The 25522-nt window shown below is 41.1% G+C and overlaps 1 protein-coding gene across 4 annotated transcripts in view; it reads right to left on the bottom strand.

Moving 5' to 3' along the window:
- LOC135500703 (polycystin-1-like protein 1) overlaps positions 1 to 24759 on the bottom strand; it is a 96544-nt gene extending 71785 nt beyond the window's left edge. For 2 of the 4 annotated variants that reach the window (XM_064792320.1, XM_064792322.1), the window contains exons 1-6: positions 24614 to 24759; positions 21924 to 22068; positions 19848 to 19943; positions 18452 to 18630; positions 16667 to 16813; positions 7545 to 7867 (exon numbers count right to left, since the gene is read on the bottom strand). In XM_064792320.1, coding sequence (XP_064648390.1) covers positions 7545 to 7867; positions 16667 to 16813; positions 18452 to 18630; positions 19848 to 19943; positions 21924 to 22068; positions 24614 to 24701 — 978 coding nt within the window. In that variant the 5' untranslated portion in view covers positions 24702 to 24759. Of the gene's footprint in view, positions 1 to 2859; positions 3012 to 7544; positions 7868 to 16666; positions 16814 to 18451; positions 18631 to 19847; positions 19944 to 21923; positions 22069 to 24613 lie in introns of those variants that run through there. The other 2 variants (XM_064792321.1, XM_064792323.1) reach the window with 2 other exon arrangements.
- Between the last annotated feature and the right edge of the window lie 763 nt (positions 24760 to 25522).

The following is a 25522-nucleotide window of genomic DNA, read 5'->3' as shown; positions in this document are numbered from 1 at the left end:
CAATAGCCTAATTCGTGGCAGTGCACCAATATCCCACTTGGTTATCGTGACAAGTTATCAAAAAAAGATCGAGTTAGTGCGGCAAAAGCGAATGCTATGTTGGTATTTTTTTATTGTATACGATAGTGAGCGATAGCGGAAAATTGTATTTCTCAGAAGAATGAATCAAGTTATGAAAATAGTAGCAGATATGATGAGATCGTTACTTTTGGTGTTTTTATCTCAGGAATGTCTTTTATTTGAATGCACAGCAGTAAAGAAAATCATAGGCGTACACCATCCAGTACTTTTGAAAAGTCCCTTTAAAAAGCCCTCAAGATCCCTTGTTGAGGTGCCGGGTATTGAACCATTGGTTGTTGCCTTTCCCTTAGACTTCTCTAATCAGGACACCTCTCTATTAAAGACAGCACTTGTCAGCCTCAGTGGTGTTCTGATTAGAGGGGTTCTACAGTTATGTAAGTTTATGTACTTGAGGCCCTGAGATAGTCAGACAGAACGCCAAAAGCGAAGATTTCTCGACACTTTACCCCACCAACTCTTTCCTAACCGTCACACAGCCAGACCATTACCCTTCCTGCCACATACATCACAGATGGATATATTCCTTTATGAATATGGATGCTTCCTGCCTTGGCACTAATTGCACCTCGAGGGCACCAGAAAATGAATTTTCTCTTTTCCCAATCATTCAAAGGGTTACCATTTTTCCCATGGAGTACTTAACCTATTTAATGAGCTAAATGGCGAGTATTCTCAGCTCATTTTGACTTAACCCTTTACGTATTTATATATGCAGCCTAACCTTCCGTCATGGACACCTCTGTTAGGAGGACAGTGTCTTGTAGTAGGCAGAAGTCGGTGTTATAAAGGGATATTTGATATATAACACAAGGCGAAACTTGGCACGTAGGGTTAAAACAGGTTATCCTGGATAGAGGATAATGCATGAAAGTGGGTGTTCCTTTTTTCATTTCCGTGTCACATCCAGGAAAACCACACTTTGACATGCACTGCAGAGATTGTGATAATTTGGTCACGAGTCTTGAAAAAAAATTTCAGTGAAACCTCTCACTGAAACTTCCTGATCGCATTTGCTCACTATCATGCTTCAAGGAGGTTCAGGGCAGTGGCATAGTGGTAACACTTCGATCATAATCTATTGGTCAGGGGTTCAATTCTTGGAAGGATCACCGCTTAGTTGTTTTCGTGTCCTTGAACAAGACACCTACCCCAACACTATCCTACACCCAGGACGACCAACGTTAAACTGGATAGACTGCAACTTATTCAGAACCGTGCTGCGCGTTTGGTCACCAGGACCAAACCATGGGAACATATTACCCCGATCCTGATGCAACTACACTGGTTGCCAGTTCGGAAACGGATTGAGTTTAAATTGATGGTGTTCACATTCAAGGCTGTGAACGGCCTGGCGCCTCTCTACATCAACGAACTCATTTGCCCGTACACTACCACCCGATCACTCCGTTCTGAGACACAGCATCTTCTCATTGAGCGTCCATTCAGGCTAGTAACATTTGGGGCAAGGGCATTCTCAGTGCATGCCCCTCGAATGTAGCTCATGACTTGAGGAAAGAAATTGACTCGAACACTTTCAAAAAGAACTTGAAAACTGTCCTATTCCAAGAACATTTTGGAGTGCGATGAGCGCTTTTGAACATTGTATGCAGTGGGAAAGGCGCTATATAAAAGTTAATTTCATATCACATCATATCATAAAGTCAAAGTTTTGGGTTTGTAGTCCGATATCAACTTTGAGCTGTTTACTATGTGATGCTGTTATTGGCCATGTGCTTGTTTAAAAGCAGGAAGTAGGATAGAGAGTCATGAAATCCACATATGTATCTACCCCATTGTGCCATAAAAGTTTAACCCAATTTCAACAAATTTCACAAGATATTGTTGTAGTTCGTGCTTACAATAATGCATCATGAGAGTGTTTATGACCGGACATTGTTAACATAGGACTGGTGTCCTCATCAGCCATGGTGGCGTGCCTCAGTAGCCTTGTATGCCCTACCAGTATCAATGCAACTTTATGATAGCATTGATCTTTTGGTAGGCAACCATATGAAAAACTAGAAAAAATTGCCAATTAAATCGAAAGACACAAGAGCTAATATCAACGGAACATCTCCCGGGCAAAACAAATTGGCCATTGTGCCGTTGACGGTGTGGAATTTGACGCCAGGGCTCTCCTATACCAGCTTATCAATCTACACATAACCAAGGGCAGACCGTCTCAAGATTACAACACAGTAACTGGCTTCATTCACATTTCTTGCAGACGACTTCGATAATTTTTGAGTAAAAATGATACAGACCTTTGAGATGATGAAGCTGGTACACTAAAACGTTCCTTAAAGAGGACACTGCACTATTAAGGACACTACCCATGGTCCCTAATTGGTCATTACTATTGAAATTGACCTCTATGATGAGGAGGCCTCTTAACTAAGGACAGCATTTGTCAATCCCAAGGGTATCCTTCATAGAGAGGCTCTACAGTAGTCATCAATACAGAATAGCACAGATTTATTGGATACACCTACAATTAAGCAAAATCAAATTTCTGGAGAAAATTACAAGATATCTATCTGATCTTAGATTGATTTCTCCAGCTACTGAAGGAGAAGTCCCCCCTCCCCCTCTGGAGAAAACTCTCATCATTACAGCAACCTCCATGTTGTCCCAGCATCAACATCACATCAACAAAAGAAGTAACACAGGTTCCTGCTTCATCGGTGCTACAGAGTGAACATCAACATCATCAGCCTACATCTGGTCTACAAGAGAGAGAGAGAGAGAGACATGCTGAAATATGGAAAGGGTATTTACCGTCAATCTGCAATCCCTTTGACTCCATCTTGGAAAATTCCGTCGGAATTATCAACAAACGCATGCAACGTCAGAAATCCTTATCAGAGCGTTGAGGCTTGTAGCCTGAGGATCTTGCGTTAGCTCAACCTAGAAATTTCCTCCCAACATGATTGCCGTCTATCCAATGATAATCTGCAGGGTGAATCGACTGTGCAAGCACATATATCACATGGGAGATTCGATTGCTTTATTCAGGGGTGATGGGTGGTGTGGCCTGTGTCTTTTGGATTTAGATGGATTAAAATCCATCCTCAGAATGGGAAGTGACATTGTAGTTAAGTTGACAGTTGCGGGTTCAAACACAGATCATTTGCAGGTTCAAATACATGTCTATTGCGTTTCTTGGGGGGGGAAGAGGTGATAGATAGGGAAGCTGATGAAGATGGATTATTGATGTATATATGACAGACTTTGAATAGGAAGTAGAATCTTATTTAACACGATGGTTGCAGGTTCAAACACATTCCGGTATATCACTAAGGGAAGTCTATTGCGTTAATCAGGGGGTGATGGATGGAGAATCTGATGGAGAAGGATTATTGCATTGATTATTTTGTCAAACAGCAGAACAAATAATGTTTACAATAAATGATATATTGATGATAAAGGAACCGTAAAATGCATGGTTGAGGTCTCGTTGTTTTGATGTCACACTTAAAAGACTTTATTGAATTGAATTGGATGATAACAGAGAATGCGGTATTTTGAAAATATCAACAAAGTTAGCACTGGAAGGAATGGTAAAAACCCCCACATGCCTCTCCGAGACAACAAGAACTCCGAAATTCTATCTGAATCATTCAGATACGGCGTGAAGGTCACAACCTTGTGCTCTCTACTGAACCATGCACACTCGCATATCGCGAAAGATTATCTCATCAAATTTTAATATAACCCTAGGCAAAAATTGGAAATATGTGTACCATGAATACCATAAAAGGTATGAGAGTTAACCAAGGGCGCTGACAGTCTTTTTTGTATACGACACAGTCACTGGGTATAGCGTATTTATACATATATGATTTGTATGGAAATCGGGAAATTAACCCATCGAGGTTTCATGACTTTTTAAAAACCATCCGTTTTTTTATTGCTTCATGTGATAAGATTGGTATTGGATTCATCAGTGGGGGGGGGGGGGTTAAAAAAAATTCCATTGGCGTAATTTTTTTGCTTTAATCGTACGTTGTCACGGCTTAATCACTTATTTGCGAGGCGCTTTACAAAAAAAAATTTGAAAATATCACAACAGATGGACGTAGTACAAACCGTATCAACAAAATTACCATACTAGCCACCACTAAATCAAGTAAAATATGGATAAGATCTGGATACTTGAGGAGTAAATGTGCATTATCTGATAACAGAGACATTAACCACAACACTTACGAGTTAATGGACTTATAAGGTAGAGTGGTACAATCCCCACTGCAAACAATTCTAGCCTCCAGTGTATTAATAGGCACTGCCTGGTGCATTCTTCACTGAAGGGGATATCATTGTACTAGTGCAATAATTGTACCATAGTACCTTACTTCATTACATGTGACAATGAATCAGTCAGTTCAGAAACTTTTCCTGGATTGGTTCTTGACTGTCCCACCAGGAGGATTCCAGGCAAAAGTACAAAGTCGGATGCTAACCTCTACTGTCCTGTAGGCCCCAGGTACTCCAATCCAATGGAATTGGCGGGGAGATTTACATAAATTTGAAGGCATTTAACCCTCAACCAGTCTTTTTCTTCAGCATTTGCTTGGTACGTGGAGGGGTTATCCTCCCAGGAATATTCCCCCTCCAAGGTGGGACGAGTGTTTTCACCTGCCACTACAGTTAGGCCCCAACCGGGTTTGTTGGCCTGGCGACTCATTCTTCGGTCAGCAACCCCTCACCTATTCATGGCATATCTAACTGAGTTGTCAACCTTTCATTCTTGTTGCCTTGATAATCAGTTGCCTAGCTACGTGCAAACATTTGCAACTCCGAAGCTTGTAGATTTCAATGGCTGATTCTCTCCATGACGTTTCAATCATTCGCGGGGAAAGGGCCCACGAGCGCTTATTGAATACGAGATTACGATCTGGCGTGACATGAATAGTACGTGGGATTGATTGATTGGGTCGCAGTCCACGAGAAATGTTTCTCAATTATTAGAATTTTTTCTGAGAGGTTTTTTATGTCGCTTGCTACATAACATGATGAAATACCAAGGCGGAAGAAAAATGTGTATAATGGCAGTTTCCATACTGCGTGCAAAGACGTTAAAACCCACTGAATTCATTGTAACGGCTTTTTGGCAGTAAGTTACATGTAAAATGCTTTATATTCAAATCATGGCATTGAAGGAGTCCTATGTATGCCCTAAAATTTGGAAAATATGATGTTCTATTCTTTCATACAAATCCCCTCTTGGCTATGGAGTGATTTCCGACCCTGGTATTCAAATGTATGCCATATTTCATAAGGCTATCCGCTATTTGTCATTAATGCAATGTTATCATGGATCATGGTCGACTCCTTGATTGCAACTGCGGCCCGTCGCATGTTAAGTGCAATTTCATCATAAGCCAAAGATGGAGTCGAGTGGTTGTGGCATGGCATATTGTCCATGTGATTATATCAAATATGGCAGATAGATTACTTTTATTATTGGCTTGCGTTAACGAAGACAGAAGGAGAGTTATGGTGGTGTAGTGAAGACAGGCATGGAACATGGAGGTTGTTAGGTCAACCTCACCAATCTGACCGTAACACGGATCACTTCATCGTAAACCATTGTTAATTCCATTAGAAGATGTGTACGCATTAGCTATCAAACGGAGCGAATGGGGACGCAGAGCCAAACCACAATAGTACCACCAGGCTCTTAGTACAGTCGTGTTAGAGGAAATGGGTTGGAAAATGAATGGATGGAGGGATGGGAGGTCAGATGGAGACTGAAGAAAGTCTGACCAGGATCGTTGCTACCGAGGGTATCAGTTTCATAAGCTATGGTAGTACCAGGCTCATAACCTGAAAATTAAACATTCCCAGGGGCTTTTTACCAAGAAGGTGTCCAAAACAGTTGACAAAGCTCTGCACTTACGTAGGGCTACTGAATCTCGAGACAAAGTTCTGCATTGTGCAACAGAGTCGTGACGTGACGTCAAATATGTCAGAGTCTTGACGTCATATCGGCTTCAATGAATACTTTCGGAGCAATTTTTAGACTTTGTGAAGAGCTAATTGTACTTTTCTTATCTCAAAGACCCACCAATCCTGATTTCATTGTGCCACTATTAGAGATTCAGAAGCAAGCGACATTTGCATGTCATGTATAGCATCACCATCAGAAGTCACCAGATGAATAATTCCACTCACATCATCAACATAGGATCAGATTTTTATCTTCCATTGACAGTGATGTATCTATGTCCGGGATTAAGATCTATGCCTTTGAATACTATTCTTTACCATGGACAAAATCAGTATCTTAGGCCAGATGTTTTTACGTTTTTATTCACAAAAGCCAAAGCGCGCACATGCCAACCTGTGGAGCAGGACCATTGCATTTTTTCAGCTGGTTTCATTTTATATTGTGGCAACATCTTGCCTGATACGGTCACCAACCCTGGTCACGCAAGGACATCGCAGATATTTTTCCAATCTCTTTTCGTGCGTCCACCACATGTTTTAACTAAAGCTATACAAATTTACTCTAATCACCATCTATACGATGGAGTGGAACAAACGAAGCTTGCCTCGATCGTTCACACTCGATGGCTCATCGGCAAAATCTAATCAGTATAAGTAAATATACTCAAGCCTTGATGAGATTTAAGTAAATTTGCCTTAAATTACGGAGAAGAAGGATACGCCAGCAACAGTGTGGGTCAAATGCTCCATAGCAAACATACAGCTCCTTTACATTAACCCTTTGAAGGCCAGCGAAGAGATTTCTGTCGGCAGATTCTGCAGACAAGACAGCAGACGACCCAAGAATGAGTCTTCAGTTTGCTAAATTACAATTGTGCAGCCATCTTTTAATCATACTTGAAACAAATTTAAGATGCTAAGTGTTCAGTCCTGCAAGGGTTAACACTATGCACATTTAAATAAATACATTTATCCGCCTCACTGCAATGTAGCCACATCTATAAGAACACCCGGCACATTCACCAAGTCATTCTATGCATTGTTTTTCATCCGCGGAATGTTCCGTTGGAATAATTCGATGGAATTCGATACAGATTGATTGCCGTCGCTGCGATGAGTCATCTGGCGGCTCCCAATCATTAGACAATTGGCGGCAAATCCCATTAAATCTGCACACTGCCGTTTAAAAACGAGCCGCAATCGCGATACAGCCCATTTCAACATGTAGGAGATATCTTGCGATACAAGTTGATAAAAAAACAAAGCTACTGCTGTGTCCATGAGTAAGTTAGCTTGCGCGCAGAACATCAACGCAACACCTAATAATCTTAATAGCGAAATTAGAAATCATGAAGAAAATGTCTGAGTGGAAAAACTGCAATCTGTCAAAATGAAAATCTTTTTCGGAAATGTTCGCGAATCTCAGAAGTAAAGTGGCACGATTTACTGTTTACAGTCCTGACAGCAAAAAAACAACCTGAAAACGAACAAAGCTATAAATGTCGCCATACCTGAACAGCAGTGATGCACTCCCTTCCAGAACATGGCGGCGTCTCCTTATAAGGCTCGATCACGTGACGCGAGCCCGTATCGCCAAACTCCAACGAGAACGACACGTTCAATCCAATGGTTAACGAAAATTCAAATGCAACAAACTGGTCAAGGAAGACGGCAACATTCTTGGCAGCGAGCGGTAAATATTTCCGCGGGATGCACGTGGGTGATATTTTACTGTCATTTAACAGCGTCACTTGGAGGCCGATCGGACGCGGTAAGATGGCAGTGTAGTTGGCGGCAAACATCAATGTGGAGATTTTATTGGAGACGATGACGGCTGGAAAGAGAAGAGAAATATGTGGTCATTGATTTTGTTTTCTGAGTGCTCAGCTCAGTCTTACTAAGGGGGGTAAGTAAATTGGACCTGTCAGCTTTAAGCAGAAAGCAAAACCACTAAATACATGTATGCAACCAGCCTTGAGATCAACTTGACAGTTTTCCACTATACAAACCCAATATGGTAATTTCTCAACAGCATTCAGGTCACATACCCGTTTATTTTCTTGAATATGTTTTTACTTTCAATTTGATGAAATCAGACCTCAAGCATCAATGAAATTTGAACCTAACGACGCAAACACATTTTTTTTCCGGAAGAATCCAAACCTAAGATTTTGCAACTTGTGAGTGGATATATCTCGGCTTTCATACAGCTGTAGAAGAAGACGATTTTTATCTCGGCGACATGCGATATAAACTGTTGCGATGAGCAATGAAATGATTGCTTGTTCACTGAGGTCGTTTATTCAGCGACAATCATAATACAAAGTATCAATCACCAAACAATCCTCACCCAGCCAAAGACGCATTGATTACCCAGAATGATCTATTGTTTAGTATTCTCGTCAAACAACAAGAAGATCCGTCAAGTTCACCTAATCCGACCCGATCTTCTGGCAGAAAAAGGTTTTTTTGAATATTTGCCACGAAAATACTTCCTGGGTTTTTCGTGACATTGTGTTCTTTCAACAGATTTTCATCATTCTTGCTCTCCACCTCTATGTTAAGGTGGTGCGCACTCTTATGAAGCACTGATCTTTTGACTTTTTAGTAAACGTCACACAAAGCTAGTCAGACATAGGAATGGGGACATTAAAGGACCATTGAACACTGCATAACGATTTTTTAATGAAAAAGACGAACAACGACCATATATAGCTTCTTGACAATTATGTGCTGTACACAGCTGTACAGCCTTTCTCTGACTGTCACACCAAGTCTTCATTATGGGCCGAAACTGTCAAATAAATACTTGGAGATATTCCCATCTAGGCGTCTGCTTGTCCCTATCTCAATTATAATCTAATAACGCAAGTATTCTGCTATTCTCTCTATTGACCTTACCCATAACGGGAACCGATTTGGCGCCGCATTGTCAACTGACAGAAAGAAGTCACGTCCTGATATATTTGGTCCGGCAAAGCTGCGGATGTTTATCCAATAACTGCCTTAATAATTGTTGAGTTTTGCTATATCTGCGTGGTTACTGAACCATGGGGACAAAGACCAAAGGAATGGGTACACCCCAAGGAAAGACCAAAGGAATGGGTACACCCTGAGCAAAGACCAAAGGAATGGGTACAACCCGAGCAAAGACTAAAGGAATGGGTACATCCTGAGCAAAGACCAAAGGAAAGGGTACATCCTGAGCAAAGACCAAAGGAATGGGTACACCCCGAGCAAAGACCAAAGGAATGGGTACATCCCGAACAAAGACCAAATGAATGGGTACATCCCGAGCAAAGACCAAAGGAATGGGTACATCCCGAGCAGAGACCAAAGGAATGGGTACATCCCGAGCAAAGACCAAAGGAATGGGTACATCCAGAGCAAAGACCAAAGGAATGGGTACATCCCGAGCAAAGACCAAAGGAATGGGTACACCCCGAGCAAAGACCAAAGGAATGGGTACATCCCGAACAAAGACCAAAGGAATGGGTACACCCCAACCAAAGACCAAAGGAATGGGTACATCCCGAGCAAAGCCTAAGGGATGGGTACATCCCGAGCAAAGACCAAAGGAATGGGTACACCCCAAGCAAAGACCAAAGGAATGGGTACATCCTGAGCAAAGACTAAGGGATGGGTACATCCCGAGCAAAGGCCAAAGGAATGGGTACATCCCGAGCAAAGACCAAAGGAATGGGTACATTCCGAGCAAAGAGTAAAGGAATGGGTACATCCCGAGCAGAGACCAAAGGAATGGGTACATCCCGAGCAAAGACCAAAGGAATGGGTACACCCAGAGCAAAGACCAAAGGAAAGGGTACACCCCCAGCAAAGACCAAAGGAATGGGTACATTCCGAGCAAAGAGTAAAGGAATGGGTACATCCCGAGCAAAGACTAAAGGAATGGGTACATCCCGAGCAAAGACGAAATGAATGATACACCCTGATTAAGATCTTTAACCCTGGATAGGCAATCGCAGCGAAACCAGTTTGTAACCACTTTCGTTCATTTACCAGACACTGTTAGCAAATGGAAATGTAACCATATCTCATTGCTTGATAACATTGACAGCTTGCCAGATGTGCACTCATATAGATAGAAGTGGACACAATATCCAATCTGTCCTTGCTGCAGCGAGCCAGTGTGAGCTCGACTAACCCCTCCATTTCAATCACTGTCTCTCATGAAATAGTTTAATCGTGCAGAAAAACGCTCATAAACAAGAGGTTGTGAGTTCAACTCTTTGACTCCAATAGTGTCCAAACGTAATTGGAAGCTGCAATAACCCTGGTGGCCATTAGATTAAACTGTCGCATGTAAAAGTGATCCAACCGCATGTAGATTGATAAAGTGTTCCATCTGGTCTTTATCATAGGGTTAATAAAGAATCTGAATGTACGATACGATAATCTGCAGATATACGCAATTTAGAGAGTCAAATCACGCAAATATTCAATAGACGGTCAGACTGATGGAAAATGTTAATGCGATATTACAGAATTTGCGCTTGCTGGCAGGAAATGCGGCTTTTAGACTTGTCATGGAGAGCAGCCAAGCAGCATTAGCATGTTGACATTATTAGCTCGGAGCGTTTCAAGTGATTGAAATCTATGGCAGATGAATAAGTAGCTTTTATTCTTTATTAGTCCGTGATAGAGAATATGTTATCAGCATCCCAATAGGGGGCACTGATGGCAGAGTGAATTGGTCAAAGTAGTATTCCAATTTGTCTATATATAGCCAGGTATTTGTAAAAGTATGTTTGGAGTTGATGTTAACATTCGAGTGTCCTTTTGGGAAAGTTTTTAGAAGCGAAGTCAAAAGAACTAGGTCGGGTCAATTCTCTTAGATGGAATATTCTTTTCGAATTGAAAATTCAGCTGGTTACACTACCTGCTATGGATATCAGCAATAAACGGCAAATTTAATTTACCCATTTATTCCTTGTTTTACTCTGAGCTCATCAATCCCTCCACAGTCGGCATATTGCCGCAAATGTTCACAATCTGCATTCATACCACGACTTAATTACCTGGAAGCGTTCATAAGCACTAAAATTATTCCATAATCTCTTCCTGTTTTAAAGCGAATAGTGCCAGATTTTTTTCTACTGCAACAGTATCATTATAGTCCCTTTAATGGTTATTGCATGTCAGGACTGATTTATTTATTCTGATGTCGGTGAATTATCAGTAAGCCGGCTGTTGCTCGATACGTCCATAACTCACAAGGCTCATTTCTTTATTATCTTGAGAGGATTAAGAACACATATTTTTGGAGCAGGGCTTCTGAAAGGTTGAAATTTTCATTAACCGCAGCTGTAGGATGAAATATGGTGGAACTGAATATGGCAACTATTCCTTTTGCCAATTTTTGGAAAAGAATTGCTCATTTTCACTACATACCAAGTTTGGTGGCAGTCAGTTTAGGAGAAACTCACAAACAAACGTCTTTGGAAAGGATGACCTTCAACTGACCTTCTGGAAACCCCAAACAGATAATTCATCCTCCCAAAGTACATAAAGAAAACCCTGCAAAACCAGTATAATTTCTCCCTTTCCAATTGCCTATGTTCAAATTTGATTGTTCCTCCAATCACCATGGTAACGGTTCATACTAGTAAAAGAAGACCGTGGTAAAGTTGATTAAAGGGATTGGTTGACTTGGACCAGCTGACCCATAATCTCATTGACGATTGATGCCAAGCTAGGACGCCTCGCAAAATTGGCTAAATCTCTGGACAGATCCAAGTTTTCATTTCGTTCCTCCACCTCTTATCATCGCACAAATGGACAATGGGCGGCTCTGATTTCTGTCTTTGAAACCACTTGCTGTTACGATAGGATGGCAAGTGACAGAGACGGAGTAAAGGTCAAGGATAAAATCTGCTTTGTTATCATTATCATCAGCAGTTTTATTCATAAATTGTTTTTTTTAGGAACTAGTGTCCCTTTTGAAGCGGTTTCTGCACCTCAAAACACTCGGTTTCCAGTACTCTTTACCTGTTCAGGTCTAAATGTTGTCAAACAAACAAAATCCTTTTCTTGGCCTAAGACAAGAAATAATCAACCAATGACAGAGGATTATTCATTTAACGACAAAGTCCCCGCTAAACCCGTCTTCAAAGACCACAAAACCTCCGAAGATGACTTGCACAGATTTTTCACAACGATACATCCTCTCATTGTTTCCTTGAAAAGAAGCGAAAGCGATCTCTCCGGCCCCTGCAAGTTGTGCATCGAGTGAGATATGGATATTTGTTTCTTTCCAATTAAAGATTAGGCTGTACGCTTTAGTTTCGCGATTAGAAGCCTAACGACCTGTGAAAATCTTAATGGCGGTATTTCATGCCAGTGGCTCATTTTGAACTTCACTTCTCCGAGCATGGATGACTTGTGCACTTTTTCGCAAATTATCAGCGATGGTATTGTCCTTTTTGAAAGGAAGTGATCCTCGGTCCGAGGGCAACTCATGCACTGTCCAAGATAAGGATTGATTTAAGATTTTTAAACGCTTTTGACAAAAGATCGGCTGCTTTTGAAGCGACATAGGAAACAGAGTACCTAAGTCATGTTAACCAAAGTGCCACTTGAAGGATATAATTTAGTCGCTGCGTCCTGCGACAGAGCCATGATAAAACAACAACGAACCGCTCTCGCAGCATCAGAGTACCTAAGTCATGTTCACCAAAGTGCCACTTGAAGGAGATAATTTAGTCGCTGCGTCCTGCGACAGAGCCATGATAAAACCACAACGAACCGCTCTCGCAGCGTCATCACCCCAGCATCTCAACGGATGAACATGAAAGCTGCGAAATCACGTTCTTATACCCAAACTCATCACAAAAACATCCCCCTGATGAAATCTTTGATTCTGTTTGTTCAGAGAGTTGAAGATTATGGAGAATATCCCACGACAATTCAATCAAACCTGCGACGATTTTCAATTATCCGCCAGCAATATGTCTCGGCAGGTTCAGGGGAGTGTCAGGCGTGAGTTGGTGGAAAAGAGCAGCATTAGACGGGAACTAGACAGCTTTAAATTCAGCTTTGGAGAGGCTGCACGCAGTAGGTTCGGCAAGGCAGCAACTTGTCACTTCCACCACCATGCAACCTCAACCAACCTCACAACAGCACTGGACTTAATCAGATGGTGCTGTGGTCAAGAATTGCATGGCTGGCTTGTCACAACACTGAAACCCTGTGATGGCCAATGGTCTCCACTGGCCCTGAATAATATGAAGGCCATCCAGGGTCATTCTTGCTTGCTGATATACGTCCCAGCGGGCTCCTCCAAGGCCATGGAAGTCCTAACCGCAATCAATTGACTCAGAGCCCGCAAACTTGGATGATATCAGTAGATATTGGTGAGAACAAGTCATGGATAGTGCTGTGTGCATCCCCGGAGGAATCTGAGGAGTAGGGCGCAATGATGCTAACCCACGCTTCCTAGATCAATGTTCTCCCAGAAGGGGCCTCATGTGGACAACACTATGAACAGTCAATCTTATTGGCTGTTCCATATCCCAGCGATCGCCAAATGTTTATCTCCAAGGCTGTCTAAGACGTCACAACAATCAACAGACTCCTCACCCATGATATTTGACGATATCTGTTTGTTGGCGAGGAACCTGTTATGGACAATGGTTTCCACTAACCCCGCTGGAATCTGCTGGACAACAGGGCAACACGATGCAGAGTCATGCTTGCGTGAAGTCCTATAGGATGCCACTAGCCAAGCTATGTATGAGCCCGACAGGCTAACCACTGTACCACTAATCTGCTCTCTCTGCACTGATGACATATTTGCCCTTTACATCCCAGGGTTTCATCATCAAACTGGTCACGCATGTTTCTCGCAATGTTCATGATGTCAACTGATATGCACCAATATTCCTCAGCTGGGGGTATATTGATTAGTGGGAGTTCTGACAATCAAGCGGCCGTCTTCACAACAGGCGTTGCCCCCTGGGACCACCAACTGTTGGGAACAATTTGCATTTCGCTTCTTGGCGTCACAAGATTCAACAACAAATGCTGCTTACGCTTCTTGCAACTCAAACCCCAAAGTCATTTCTGTAAAGATTTTCCCAAAACTGTAATTTTCAAATTTCAAAATTCATTCATTCATTGAATGTGTTGGGTCCCGATACTTTTTTTGATTTGTGACAAAATTAGAATATTGAACATGTACTCCTTTAGCAATGACATTTCATCAAGTCGGAAGGGGTGCACACAATTCACAACACTGTCTCCACTGCAACAGACGATGTATGTTGCCACGTTTTGTGGGTATTCATGGTATTCATGGTATCATATTATTATTATTACCATCTTTAATTAAGTTATAACGTTAAATTCCTGTGTGATTATTTGCACAGTGCACATGTTACGATAATATGTTGTCCGATGTTTCTGTTATGCCAGAGTGGCAGCAGTGCACAGTGGACAGGGTGCATGCTTTCTTGGTTGGAGCTGCTCCAGCAGAGTTAAAAGAAAGGAAAGGGAGGCAGAGTGAAGTATCGTATAGTTTATTTGATGAATATTCTAAAACAAATTGCAATAATGCAACCCAGCTGGCATGGAAACAACCACACCAGATATGATCTTCTTCTAATGGCGGGCCTGAAGATCTTCTTCTGTCAAAAGATGAATGCAAGGAAACAACGATTTGTAAAAAGAGAAGAATAGCTCGACACCAGAATCAGTATGGTGTTCAGATTGAGGTCCAAGTCATCTCATTATTCTCAAGAATATCAATATAAATGCAGCGATCACTAAACAAACTGATGGACTGAATAATACTGTACATGATCTATTTTGAATAAATTGTAGGTAATTATTGTAATAACTAATGAGGGAGACTAAGCTGCTCACTAAAGCTTCTTGATCTTCATCTGGAGAGAGCTCGTCGTTCAATCTTCCATCCTGAAGTTGATTGTTGAGTCAGACCCTACAGCATACGAGTGTAGATTTACCATTGGAACATTGTTTGAAATATTTTACCCTGGACTAGCGAAGACCACTACTACAACTAAGGAAGTCTGGCATGTAAAACTGGTATTTATGGACATGTAATGTACATGTACAATCATGTTACAACTCATATTTAAACATCTCTGCTTGTGGTCTTCACCAGTTTCGTCCATAATATTGTTATAAGGGCCCATGCAGTCTACCCTGGAACTCATCAGCAGGTTGGCACACCACGAGAACTTGAGCCAACAATAACAGAAGTTAACAAGAACAAAACTAACGCAACAAAAATTGTTAGTAGAAAAGTTAGACTGTAAACTGAATTAGGAAGGACAAGATCCTGATGGATCCTGACGGATTCCCTTAGCCACTAACTCGTTGATATACTCAGGAACGTTATATCGAACTGGACCCATGGGCGAAATTGATCTGTTAAGCATCTTGAAACAATGCATTGGTGCCCCGCCTCTATCCTCTATTTCCGTTTGGCGACATTCATATGCTGGTCTGGGTGGGCACAGGAAATTGATAGATGCGTTGATAGCCTTAAAGTATCTTTCTGAGCTCCCGGGGATTGTGAGCATCGAGGTAACCCATAGCTTGAAAGACTGGACTTATGTTATACATGTTATGGTTCTGTACACAATACACAGAAACCCTGGTTTTATCCTTCATTTCTAAAGGTCAATGAAAGGAAATGTTCCCTTTAACCACCTTTCAATATTCAGGAAGTTTTTTAAGCTCTATAAACAGCCTGGTACAATGATATCATCTTCCAAAATATTCCAGTGGGCTCCAAATCAATATTTCACTGTGATCACAGAAGGTCACATTTCACTTACGCAGTCTCCCAAACAGTGACCAATACTGATGGTCACCATAACCAACATTCTAATCTGTAATCTGATAGCATAAGAGCTAATATCTATGCATCATCTCGAACTCCCAGCACTGGAGTGCTTACACTTGGCTATCAATGACTCCGCGCCAAGTCAAGGGCATCTTTGGTCCCCTGGGTCATCTGGTTGAACACAGATGTATTAGTAGTAGTGACCGCCAGTGGTGGCAGAGTTACAACAGAGCAAGATTGGGTAATCTGGTCATGAACTAAAGAAAAACGGATCGGTTGTTTCTACAGCATATTTGTATGAGAAAATTCGACCTTCATCCATTGCTGAATGTTGCAAAGGCCGCAAGCTCTGTTCATATTAACAGCTGTCATCCCACGATGAACCGTAATAGCTCTTACTCGCCTAACGGCGCTAAAACCACAGTCGCCCATACAAGGTCACACTCTAATCAAGGTCATATTAATGGTCCTCACGTGTAACATTAACCATCACTCCAGCCAATAGCCTCGGACAAGATTACAGAGATTTTCCCAAATGTGTCCGCGGTGGTAGCAAAACGTTTCATATTAACGCTAAGCTCATCTCGGTAAGATAGAGGTAATCGTGAAGAGAGGAAGAATGAGTGAGATTTGGCCGAGCTTGCCTGACATGAATCAGCAATTGCATAACCCTTTAGTACTCCAGTGGTACGCCTGACAGTACTCAAATCGAAACATTTTCCTTTTCAATCTTAATGGGAAAAGGGAAATTTCAGGGTTGGCAATCAACTGTTCTGCCGGTACATTTCAAGTAATACTCACAAATAAGGTGCTCTCCCTCCGTCTTGAAATCGTACTCGATGACCGACTTAACCAAGCTACCAATGGCTGTGGTGGTCTGCTGACTGACAGTGGCACCATCTATACTCCAAGTGACAACGGCAATAGCAGGATCGGATACCGGCCACCCTGAAAAGATTGTTTAATAGACTATTTTCAAGTTGACTGATTTTAAAATGTTCTGCCTGACATCTGTACACGTCAAGTTGTAGGTACATTTAAAGGATGACGTAACAGTACAGAGAGCAGTAATGATGCGCACAGTTAACGCAGTCATCCTTTAAGTCGCTCATTAATCACAGACTTGGATGTTACCATTATAAAGTGCAGCAACACATTAATCCCACGAAAGCCCCGTACGCGTAATATTCATTCGCAGGACAGCATCGTTTTACCGGGTGCCATTAACCATCACAACGTGGGATACCAGTTAATGTTGTGTAACCATGGCAACATTTAGTCATCCAACCGACTTTTGTGTCCCTGTCAAATTTCTTGGTTATTTATCGCCAATATTGCACAATTCTGTAACGGTTTAACGTGACAGTTATAATGACAAAGAGATTACAAATACAATACCCAAAAGTGGAATGCGTTTCGGAAGAAGTATGACGGATCCTGCACGTTTAACAAAAAGAAGAGGTCGCGCTCTGATTATAGGAAAATAAATCCAGATTTGAAATAAAGTTGATTGCGTCTTGCGAGAATTGATGAATTGGAGACAACAATAATAACAATATTATTAACATCATAAAAGGCTTCAATTCATGATATGTGTGACAAGCCATGAATAAACATCAGTCCATACCAAATTGGCACTATAGAAGTGGGAGAAGTCAGCTCGGCAAGAATATGTTATTTGTTGATGGGTGTCTCATCTATTTCATGGTATATCTCCAATATTTGAGTTTGAACGAGGAATACTTTTAAGCCCAAGCCAAACCAGACCCTGGTCCCTTTCTGCCCATATCAGTCAGACAACCAATTGGACCACTTAGACCTTATACACAGTCCTTAAAGGGACAGGCTACGTGGAATACAAAAGACAGTTAAACAAGAGCTCCTGTTTACCACTTTAAAGGGACAGGTCAGGGACTTCTGACGGTCATACAACTCAGCCCCGGAGCGTAAAATCTTACATCTTCCAACAAAAGACGTTCAAGCAAACTGCTACAATCTTGATAAGATCGTGGCACTATTGTGTCCAATTTCAATCCGAAGAAAGATCACATGTATCCCTCCTTGAGCTAATCTGGTTATACCTCAATAGCACTCTCGATATGAGGCGTATTTTGAATGGGCCCCATGGGGTGGGGGCATAACGTGGATTAATTTCTTTCTCACGATTGTATTCTTCTGCGCAGGAATTTCTCTGGATGTAAGCGCACCTTTCATCTGCTCAATTATTGCGGCTGCGGCAACGATTAACGTTTTTACGACTGGAAAAATCCGGATAGTGCCGCGAACGCTTCAGAGCACTCTGTCATGATTAGAAACGCGTCACTCCGGTTGATCAGAACCTTTTGGTGGTTTATGCAAAACGTGGATGTCCTGTTAGCTAAAGGTTACACCGGAACGTCCCTCTACGGACACCTCTATAACTATAAGCATGACAACCTTTTCATTGCGGACACTGTATTCAAACCTGAACTCGTAATATCCACTCAATTTGTAGTATAATCAGGACACCTTTCAAAGTAGACCACTTGTGACCCGTCGTAGCAAAACCAGGTGCAAAAAAACGAATTCTATTCATACTCCACTCACCTGCCGAGACATTTTCTGGTGCTCCAGCATAAGTTGCAATCACCTCAATTTGATTCTTGGACCCCACGACCAAGGTGTGATCGACCTCGATGACCACGTCGAACAGATATGGCCCGTGGGCTGAATAGACGGCAATTGCATCAGCGTCGCCACAGGGCATCTCATCTCCATTCTGACAGCTGCAGAAGACGGAAATATGGAAAAATTCATCAAGCAATTATACCATCATACAAAAGTGATATTGGTTTCATGCGACTGTGACTCTTTATTATCCAAAGGATTTCACAATGGAACTTTTACAGATGAAATGTACTGTTTCCGGTCGCCCAACCCCCCCCCCCCATTTTTTGGGAAAATGACCCCAAGTCCATTTTTCTACCTCCATAATGCATACAATGACAAATACCCCCCAGAAATATAAGGTTGTGCAGCACAGATCACACAAATGAACCAACCACCCCCTCCCACTATGTCAGACCTTTACATTGAGCAAATCCTCTCCTTATCAATAGGTTCAAAGAGTACTCTGGCCTCTTAACTCGGTCCTTGAGGAACATGTATTCATTCCCGAATTCGCAGAATGACTAGATAAACAAGTAGAGACATCTGGTGTTAAAACGGCAAACTAACATGATTACTCGTCAGGGCTTTTTACTTACAGCATTGTAGTCGTAAAGCCTGGTCTACACTAGCAAACATTCGCCAACAATTGTTGGCCAACATGAGCCAACATCATGTTGGGGACCCGTCCACACTATCAAACACAGGCAAACATTGCCAAACAAGTTTGACTAAGTTTGGCCGTGTTTGGCATGCATTTGAGGGCAATTTGGAGGGAAAATCAGTCATTTCTCTTCATTTTTTCTTTAAAACAATGGAGAACCACAGGAAGAAAGCATGCCTAGGTGCTCATATGAAGTTTGCTTTAATCACAGTACAGGAATCAGACGCAGGCACTATACAGGTTGTAACAATAGCCAGTAACAACATCCATCCAATTTGTGTGAAAGTGTAATTGGATCTTACCAAGTTCCCACCTGACCAAATGACCCCTGACCAGCCCCTGGCACCTTCCAATTAACTAACCAATTAGATTGTATCATTCCAACGTAAGCTAAGACCATTGATTTGATAAACAAATTTCTTTTGCTAATTTTCATACAAATGCAAAGTCAGAGGAAATGGGTACCAGGTTTTCAGGATAGTCTAATTTTAAATGGACTACAGTAGAACGTCTCTATTAAGAAACCCTCAGGACTGACAAGTAACAGTGAGGTGTCCTAATTAGAGAGGTTAAATTGAAACAATTTGGCACCAAAACTAAGATTTTATAGTTGCCAAGGCAACTCATGATTATGAAGCACCAAAGTGTCAATAAATCTTAACAAATACGTACCTGTTATTGCAACGCTGATTTGTTGCCGTTGATACTAGCCTACTGGTGCTGTTAGCACACATACAGGTGTTGCTCTGCACACCAGCATACTGATAGCTAAAACAACAAATAAACATGTTTTTAAAGCCCTGTTTTGGCAAGTTCAAAAGTCACAAAAAGTACATGAAGATAAAATCTCTCTTATGGTATAACCTATACCAACGGCATCAGTTCGCCAGGTATTGATGAATTGAACCAATAGTCGTACTTCCACCTATCAAATCCCCGTGTCTTTTGCACTTACACATATGAATTGCCGTGTCTAAATAGACCCGTGTGTCAAATCCCTGTGTCTATTAGCCCCATCAAGCTCGATGGGGCTCATCGGGGGGCTAATTTAGACCCGTGTTCAACACAGGTTTTTTGATAGGTGGAATCTGAATAGACACAGCAATTACAAGTTCTAAGATCCGGCGACAGATGGTGCGGTGTAGTTGCCTCTGTATTGCGCATGCGAAATTTCCCTCCAACGGGAAAGAAACACAGGAGAGCTCCCTACCTACAGCGCACCTGTCGCCGGGGCTATTAACCATTATCTAACACCACTGATAGGTGTAAGTGCGCCCCGGGTTTTTTTGACACACGGCGAAGACACGGGTCTTGAAAAAACAAGGGGTTTTATGATAAGTGGAACTACGACTTATGTGACCTGCACGTAACGGGGACAAGTGACATGAGACGCTATGCCCATCACCTACTGTGAAAGGGTTTATTCTGGCTTTGCCGCCAATAAGAGTTTTAAAATATTTGTGTTTGCCTCTCACAGCTAGTGAAACAATCATGGAAATACATGTAAAAAGAAGGATTGCAAAAAAAAAAGCAGTGCGCAAATCAGGTGTTCATTAGGTTACAGTAATGGTCATACTAAGGCCACTGTCAGCTACAAAAGGGTCAACATCCTCATTATTGAGCGAAAATAGAAGGCAAGAGTCTTGACCCCATGGTGAAGAGGTAAATTCCTATTATCCCAAAACCAAAAGTTCATGTGGTCATGTTCGACTGGTATGCAATGATCATTAGGGAAGTTTTTAAACTGATGGAAAACAAAATTGTTTTCATCAGACTGACAAGACCATATTCACCAGACTGATCCCATTCGAATAAATGTTTTATACAGGCCATGTAGACATGCCAACACTTTCTATGTAGAGATCAGTGATTATGATTTTGTCAGCATTATTTTGCCCTCATAGTCATAATGGCATTTTTTAAGCTGAAAGTGAAATAGACTGGAACACTATTTTTTTAAGAATGCCACTGTCGAGAATCCGAAATTTCGGGCACATTTTATACTTCCCTCCATACAAGTACTTCTTTGAAGAGGAACTGGGTCATATCATACATTACCCTATTCTCAAGAGGACAAAAACATCTTTATCCAAATCCACATGAAATATCTTTTTTTTTCTTCATGTTTTTAAACAGTATTTATGTTTGTTTTGACTTGGGACATGCGTGAAGCATGGTATACAATTTGCACACTACACAGCAATGACAGGGTCATGTAAGCTAGCCATGCTAGCCTGCTGACACATTTTCAACAGTTACAAATATCCTTCAAATGGTAGCACAATCAAACTTTTCACTCGGTAACAATTTAAAATGCTAGCACAACTAAGGATTATGATAACTGAATGGCAGAATTGTAGTGTAGTATGGAATAGTGTTGATAGAGTATTTTCACAGTCAGCGATGTTGGAGGAATGATTTGTAATGCCTGACTTAAAAGAATCAAATGCTGTCATGGTGTTTTGGGTTTGCTTTCTTTTGTCGGTCCCTCCAGAATGCCGGTGATGACGTAATAGATAGATAGGAATACTATAGATACTCAGTTTCAGGAAGTTCATATGCATAATACATGTAACTGCACTATGACATTGTATATAACTGCATTTCTATTTTCCTGGAACATCAGTTTTACCAACAGCATACCCTTTTAAGCTAGACGAAATTGTCCAATATTGTTTATAGAGCTATCATAAAGGCTACAGTGGTGCCCCTCTTTTTTCAAATCTTGGACGTGCCCTCTGTACTTACTTCGCATTTCGGCAATGTTGGCTGCATTTGGCAGGAGATAGTTTGGCAAGATCGACACCAGGGGGACGGAATGACAGGACTTGAGCAGACGCGTTATCACTAACATAGCACCCTTCATACCAGGAGGAATTAGAATTAGCTGCTGCTGGAACAATAAATTGAAATGCATGCAGTACACTATTTATTTCACAAGATCCTCAATAGGGGGCAGACATTTCTGCTAAATGGACACCGGTGGTCATTGAATTGCACTGCTTGCAGCGCTGGCAATGAATACAATAGAATGCTGCTTTCATTATTTCCATTCATAACCATTTTGAGTACCAATTTGAGTATAATAGGCCGATGCTGAGTGGGAATGTTGCGGAAGTGTCAATAATAGAAAGGATGCGTGAAGCCCCAACTTGAATAGACACCACTGAGTTTGCCTTGAGGGTACATTGCCATACATCTTGTAAGTTCCAACACAAATCACAGGCAATATAAGAGAGCTTTGGGAAATAAATTGGAACCTGTTCTTCATTACCACTGTTGACGTCTTGAAGTTGCCCTGAATAGGACACTATCTCATAAAATAATTGAGGGAAATAGCCCAATTTCTGAATGGAAGTGTTTTGTGAAAAGTGCCAAGGTGCTTTTATCAAAAGCCAGAAGTAGTTTTTTCGGTTAAATACGTAAATAAATCTTAACAAAAGCTTAAAATGACTTAGTCTTGATATAGTTTCCCACATTTAGCCTACTTTTGGAAATCTCCCACAATTAGCCTACTTTTGGGCAGTTTTTTATTCAAATTTGAATTAGAAGTGTGGAATTTTTTTCTGGGACACTTTGTATGATAACCTGGTACCATACATGTATAAATACTATAAGACTGTCCACACATGTATTATCGAAATATCAAGATATCCAAAAATAATCATAAAAGTAATGAAATAAGTGCTCAGGCCAGGCAGCGTATTGTTGAGCACGTCCCACAACAAATCGGGAACTAATTTGCCAACTGTGCGCTTGAATGCATCGAACAATGGATGATTTGGTGACAATGGCGATGCCCTGGGCCATGTCCACAGAAGAATAAGCCAATACATACAATATGAAGTAAAGAAGATATATAGGCCTATACATATATACAATGTAGACAGGACAATTCGGACACACAAAGTGTAGACCACTACAGTAGTGTATATCAAAAGGCACTGCATGCCTGTGTACAATGCAAAAAATTGTTTATAAAAGCGGGTTGGCATCATAACACCTATAAACTGTGTCACAATTTCAACACCATTGCTTTTTAACAGGCTTTGGGATTTGCGGGAACTTGTTTAATTTAAGAATAATAATGCACCACACATGTAAGAATAAGATTGTCCAAGTGATTTTAACTTTATGTTCAAAAAGATGCAAATGAGTGACATTTTTTTCTTAAACAGGAAATGACCTGGCCTACTAATTGAAAATCAATCAGGATATCATAATTAAGAATGACACTGTCAAGTTCAAAAACGTGATAACCTAGGTTGTCCCAAATGCCACAAGACCAGAATCCAACAGTCAATGCAAGTGTTAAATTTGTTCAAATATGTGTTGTTTCAATATACATACCCCAACATAATAAGAACTTGTTCAAATATTATTTCATTTCATTGATCAAATCAACGAGAACAAAATATTCATAAGTTAACATTGACTCGGGCAAGGTATAATACATAGAAGATGGCTATTACACACCCAGAGGCCTCAAGCTTTCTCTGCACAAAAAGTTAGTTTATTTTTCTTCACAACGACAACTGCATAAAAATCATATAGGATGTATTTGTAAATGTTATTGTGTGATTTATTTCATTATTTTGCAGCAAGGCAGCCTTGCATATCATTGTAATCAGAAACTGATTATGATAGCCTCTTTGTTCTAATCTTTGTGCAGAATTATCAAGATGTACCAAGATACAGAGCATATACATGTAGACCACTTAATAAGAGAAAGTGAGTTTTAAAGGCTCACCGGTACTATCACGAAAAACATGGTTTGTGAAAATAGCCGCAGCAATTATACAAAATTCCACAGGTATCTTGAGATTAACCAACATGGACATTTTTTAAATGAATCATTCATATATCATTGAAACTAGAAGACATGAACAACGTCAAGAAGATTTTGATATAGTTCGTCTACTGTTACTTGTATTTCACGGTTAACTCCAGTTGCCTGTGGAATGGGTGACGGATAGCAAAAAAGCTGTAGAAATTTTGCGCCAACTGTCTTAAGTACAATACGATCATGTGACCATGGCTCGTTCAATGATACAGAAACTTACTTGAGGGATGACGTTACACAATAGTTCATATTGATAGGAAGACTTTTCGGCAGGGACAATAAATTCTGTTACACCACTGACCTAAAACTCCCAGGCACACACGGAAAACCCTACTTAATTCATATGATCCACAATCTCTGCTCAATAACATGTAAGAAATAACCCGCGGCACAAAACTGAACAATTCTAAATAACTTTGATGAAAATTTGACAGAGTGTCAGAGGTTTTAGGCCCGGTATACAATGCTTCACACACAAAGTAGCACACACGCTGTACATTGCGATACCAATACAGTGTACACTATACGCTCATACGTCAAAAGAGAAAGTTAAGTGAAGAAAAACTGTTCCGTCCGTATCAAAAATCAGCCTTACCTGCTACATGATTAACGATTAAGATTAACAATAGTCCATATAACATATTTGTCTTCATAATCCCATAATGATAACTCGGATATCCCATGTAGAACGCAGCCACAAACTTTTATCGAACTCCTTTCAAAACCTCACAACTTTCCGAAGTGGCCATTTTTCTTTTGACCAGAAAGTAGTTCTAATGCACCAAATTATTCCGCGGACGGGGTCAGTTCTCCCATACACCTCTGCCGGGGTGCCTATTGCGAAAATGATTGGTTGACGAAACAATGGCCTGAATTCGCCATGGTGAAGTGCTCACAGTTCACCATGGTGAATTGTGGATTTCCATTGACCATGGTGAAAATGAGACACATTTTCCCGAGGGAAGAGAAGACGGGCAGGTTGTGCATGTCTTCGCAAGCAGAGTGATGTGATGGCTCAGACCAAGCTGGCCTTGGTGCCTGCGGAATACAGAGTTATCCACTGGCCTTAATGGTCTGGCGGGCCCCCTGACAATTAAGGGGGGCCACCTGAACATGGGCCGCCTGGGGGGGGGGATGCCTGGCCAGAGCTCTCTATTAAAACCTGTGTACATTACGTGTACATTGTTGTGCATAAGTTTTGGTAAAAAAGTACACCTTGGACCAATCAATCTGCACAAAATTTTATATGTGTCAAGAAGAACCCTTTGCCAATAGCATAATAAAGTTTAAAAACATTCCAATACCGATTGCCTGAGGAAAAAAAAATTTCCGTACACCATATCCATCAAAACGTCACTGGCGCATTGATATGGCCCTGTCAAAATACAAGTTCTAAACTGACCAGTGAGACCACATTTTCTTAAATATATTATCAAAAAGCATATTTCTCAAAAAGCACATGTCTCTGCCCGCCTGACCTTTTTTAAAAAGTTTTTTTATGACC

The sequence above is a fragment of the Lineus longissimus genome, chromosome 16, assembly GCF_910592395.1.
Source record: "Lineus longissimus chromosome 16, tnLinLong1.2, whole genome shotgun sequence".
Lineage (NCBI taxonomy): Eukaryota > Metazoa > Nemertea > Pilidiophora > Heteronemertea > Lineidae > Lineus > Lineus longissimus.
This window is presented reverse-complemented; position numbering and strand designations above follow the sequence as displayed.